Raw genomic sequence first — 3,819 nt, 5'->3', positions numbered from 1 at the left:
GGGTGGGCACCCCAGGCCCGAAGGTCAGGCCTTGGCCTCTGGGCTCTGCACTGCCGAGTCCTGGCCACCCGTTCCTGTCCCTGGGCGTTAGACCCCAGGTGCACGCGCCTCACCTGGCTAGGAGAGGCCCGAGGGGACTGTGCCTGGGGATGTGCCTGCCACCTCGCTGCCACCTCTCTGCGGCGGCTGCCCATGCCACGCCTGCGGGTGCCACAGGTGTGCTCTCTGCTGTCCCCAGGTCACCAAGATCTTCCAGAAGAAGAAGAACTCGGTGACGTACAGCTTCCGACAGTCCTTCTCCCTGTGCGGCCTGCAGGTCCTGCTCTTCGAGAACCAGTGTGAGTGCCCGGCCACGCCTGTGTCCCCTCCGGGAGGTGCTCTTCCCTGTCACCTCCAGGCCAGGACCAGGGGCGGGTGGCAGGGCCACTGTCTGTGGGAAAGCAGAGCAGCCCTGGACATGGGCCCTGGGGTCGACTTGATGTGTGGCCGATGGGCCCCTTGCTAGAATGTTCTGGAGAGCGTCAGCGGTGGCCTGGTGCTGCATGGCAGGTGTCCACTGAGCGCCTGCGGGAGTTTGGGGCCGGCCTGGCCACCTGGGGAGTCCTGGCCCATGTGCCCGCTGCCGTGGGTCAGGAGCCGCGGCCTCTGTCCCCTTGGCCCACGTGGGGGACCTGCCTGCTGGGCTCCCAGGGCCGTGGCTCCTTCCTGGTCACTCATAGCACAGAACGGCCAGCACTTGGGAAGGGCCGTCCCCAGGCCCTTGGAAGGCCCTTGGGGACCCCGGGGCTGGAGGGGTCCTGGGTTGGGGGTGGCTCCTACCTGGGACACCCACCGCTGGCTTGTGAGCTGGCCCGTCCCTTGCCCCCGCTCTCTGCTCTTTGTCCCTGTCCCCGGAGATCCCTGAAGCCGGCCTGTCATCTTGGGTGGGGACAGCATCCCCCTGGCTGCCCTGCCGCCTGTCTTCCCTTGGTGGGACCCAAGGGCCACCCGGCCAGGACCAGCCTCACCCCGTCCCCTCCTCACATGCCCTCGGCTAAGTCCCCACGTCTGCCCCTCCCTGGTCAACAGCTGTGCCTTGCTTGGTGTCCCACACATGTACCAGAGTGACATCAGTGGGGGCCATCCCCACGTCACCCCAACTAGCACCCCATCCCTGAAGGGTGGTGATGGCTCCTGCTCCCTGGGTGGGGACCAGACCTGGCGTGGCCCTGGAAGTGACGTTCCAGAGGCCCAAGGCTGCACGTGCTGGACTACGGGTGCTGGCCAGGGCCATTCTACCAACACCACAAGAACGCCTTCCCCTAGGGCCCAGGCTGGCAGGCAGCCTGGGTCAGCCCCCGGCCAGGCGCATTCTATGTGCCAAAAGAAGTCCCTGCAGAGCACGGTGGGTGGCCCAGACGTCATCCCAGCAGCTCAGGAGGCTGAGGCAGGAGGATGGCCAATTGGAGGCCAGCCTCAGCCACTTAGTGAAGCCCTCAGTAGCGCAGCAAGACCCTGGGGTGTGGGCAGTGGCTGGCTTTTCTTGGGGCTCACAAGGCTTGGTGTCACTCAGCGGCCATTCCCACGGGCCAGCAAGGGGCTGCCAGCCACGACGTGGCTGTACTTGTGCCACGCGCACACACCTGTGCACACCTGGTCCCCTGTGGCCACCCGGAGCCCCTCTGGTGTCAGTGGGGACACGCTGGTGCTGGGCCGAGACCCTCCACAGGCCCGCGTCAGCTCCCTCCTGAGAGCGATCGGGACAGGGACCCCAGAGCTCAGCTGTGGCACCAGGAAGGTGTGGGCAGCGTGTGTCCGGGGGTGTGCACGGCACTCCCCAAGGCCCTCTTCCTTAGGTCGAGGCCAGCCCCTCATCTGTCCAGAGCTGCCCAGGTGACGGGCGCCCGCCCCTGCTCAGCACCCCTTCTCTGTGGACTTGATACTGGGCACCGTGACCGAGGGCCTCTGAGGAAGGGTCCCCTCTGTGACCTTCAGGCTGGAGAGGCGGGGGTCTGCGGGGAGTGACCACCCCAAGTCAGGAGCCGAGACTGTCCCGTGCCCGATCCTGCTGCTGCCCAGAGGCCCAGCCCTCACACCCTCCAGGCCCTGGGACCTTACTGGCCAGGCCAGGGGACCTGGTGCAGGACATCTGCCCCACAGCGTGGCCCTCTGTCCTCCACAGACTACCCCAACGGCATCCGGCTCACGTCGGCTGTCCCCGGGGCGGACATCAAAGTGCTCATCAACTTCAACGCGCCCAACCCCCAGGACCGGAAGAAGTTCACCGATGACCTGCGGGAGTCGGTGGCCGAGGTGCAGGAGATGGAGAAACACCGCATCGAATGTGAGTCCCCCGGTGACCGCATGGGGCAGGGCTGCCGGGCATCCCCAGCCCCTGCAGGCCCCGCCACCCCACCGGGAGGCACCCAGGGGCCAGCGCCAGCCTCCTGCTGGGTTCATGGCCGAGCAGAGCTCTGGGGCCAAGGTCAGTGGCCTCCTCCTGGTTGGACCCACCAAGCACTGGGTCACGGCCAAGGCCATCCCTGGACTCCAGGCTGGACTGACGTTTTTTGGTACCAGGGATTGAACCCTGCGTGCTGAACCTCTGAGCTGGGTCCTCTTCCTATTTCTGATTTAGTTTCTTTCCGTGTGGTTGTGGGTGCACACGGCACCTTTATTTTAGTTTTTAAATAGTTTTTAGTCTTAGATGGAATATGTTTATTTTGTTTATTCATTTTTATGTGGTGCTGAGGATGGAGCCCAGGGCCTCACACGTGCTAGGCTAGTGCCGCCACTGACCCATGTCCCCAGCCCTATTTTATATTTTATTTGAGACAGGACCTCCTTAAGTGGCTGAGGCTGGCCTCCAACTTGCGATCCTCCTGCCTCAGCCTCCCAAGCCACTGGGATCCCAGAACTCTCTCTGAAGGGTCCCACTGAACCTAGGCTCATCTCCCAGAGCCCAGCCAGCCCTGGCCTCACTGCCCCCAAGCCTGGCACAAGCCCTTCTGTGCTGCAGGTCACAGGAGAGTGGCTTCTCCAGCACCCTCCGGGGGTCTCCTTTCTGCCCAGTGCCATAGTGACGGCCATTCCTTCCAAAGACAGCCCCTCCCCACCCTGGTGAAGATGGCCAAGCAGAGGGTGGTGGTGCCTGTCCCTGCCCCCTGGGCTGCCGTCCTGTGCTGGGCTCCTCTCACCGGGTGCTGACCCTCTCTGTTGCAGCGGAGCTGGAGAAGCAGAAGGGTGTGGTGCGGCCCAGCATGTCCCAGTGCTCCAGTCTCAAGAAGGAGCCGGGCAACGGGGCGCTGGGCAGGGCCTGCTTGGACGACAGCTACGCCGGCGGGGAGGGCCTCAAGCGCAGCGCCCTCAGCAGCTCCCTGCGCGACCTCTCGGAAGCGGGTAAGGGCCCAGCGGCCGTCCCCCTTCCCAGCCCGCTGTGTGCCACGCTGAGCCCCAGGCGGCCGCGGTCGGTATCCGGGAAGGGCCTGCCCGGGACCTGCAAGGAGCACTCTGGGGTTCGCCCTGACTGTCCCCAGACCCGAGTGACCACTGACCACACAGAGAGGGCATCCTAGACAGGTCCTAGAGGGCGCAGGACCGGCCCAGGTGGGAGGGGTGGCTGGCAAGGCCTGGGTGCCACCCCGTCCTCCTCCTGGGGTCCAGCTGACCCTGCTCCCTTGAGACCCGCTCTGGCCAAGCAGGCAGGCCACTGTCCGCGCGCTGTGCTGCCCTCTGTGCCGGGTGCTCGCGGGGGCGGGGGGAGGGGATATCCGCTATCTCTGTCTTGCTTTCCCCACGGGGACCTCTGTGCTGGACGCCCAGGCCCCTGTGGGGCACAGA

General features: G+C 65.5%; 1 protein-coding gene across 1 annotated transcript in view; it reads left to right on the top strand.

The window, feature by feature from the left end:
- The window catches only part of LOC107150166 (IQ motif and Sec7 domain ArfGEF 1), a 6,035-nt gene extending 2,230 nt beyond the window's left edge, over positions 1-3,805 (top strand). The window contains exons 2-5 of the mRNA XM_048786975.1: positions 239-338; positions 2,162-2,323; positions 3,202-3,408; positions 3,442-3,805. Coding sequence (XP_048642932.1) covers positions 239-338; positions 2,162-2,323; positions 3,202-3,408; positions 3,442-3,554 — 582 coding nt within the window. The 3' untranslated portion in view covers positions 3,555-3,805. The remainder of the gene's footprint in view (positions 1-238; positions 339-2,161; positions 2,324-3,201; positions 3,409-3,441) is intronic.
- Positions 3,806-3,819: the final 14 nt, after the last annotated feature.

The sequence above is a fragment of the Marmota marmota genome, unplaced genomic scaffold (genome assembly GCF_001458135.2).
Source record: "Marmota marmota marmota unplaced genomic scaffold, marMar, whole genome shotgun sequence".
In the NCBI taxonomy this organism is placed as follows: domain Eukaryota; kingdom Metazoa; phylum Chordata; class Mammalia; order Rodentia; family Sciuridae; genus Marmota; species Marmota marmota.
The sequence above is the reverse complement of the archived record's forward strand: the minus strand, read 5'-3'. Positions and strand labels throughout refer to the sequence as shown.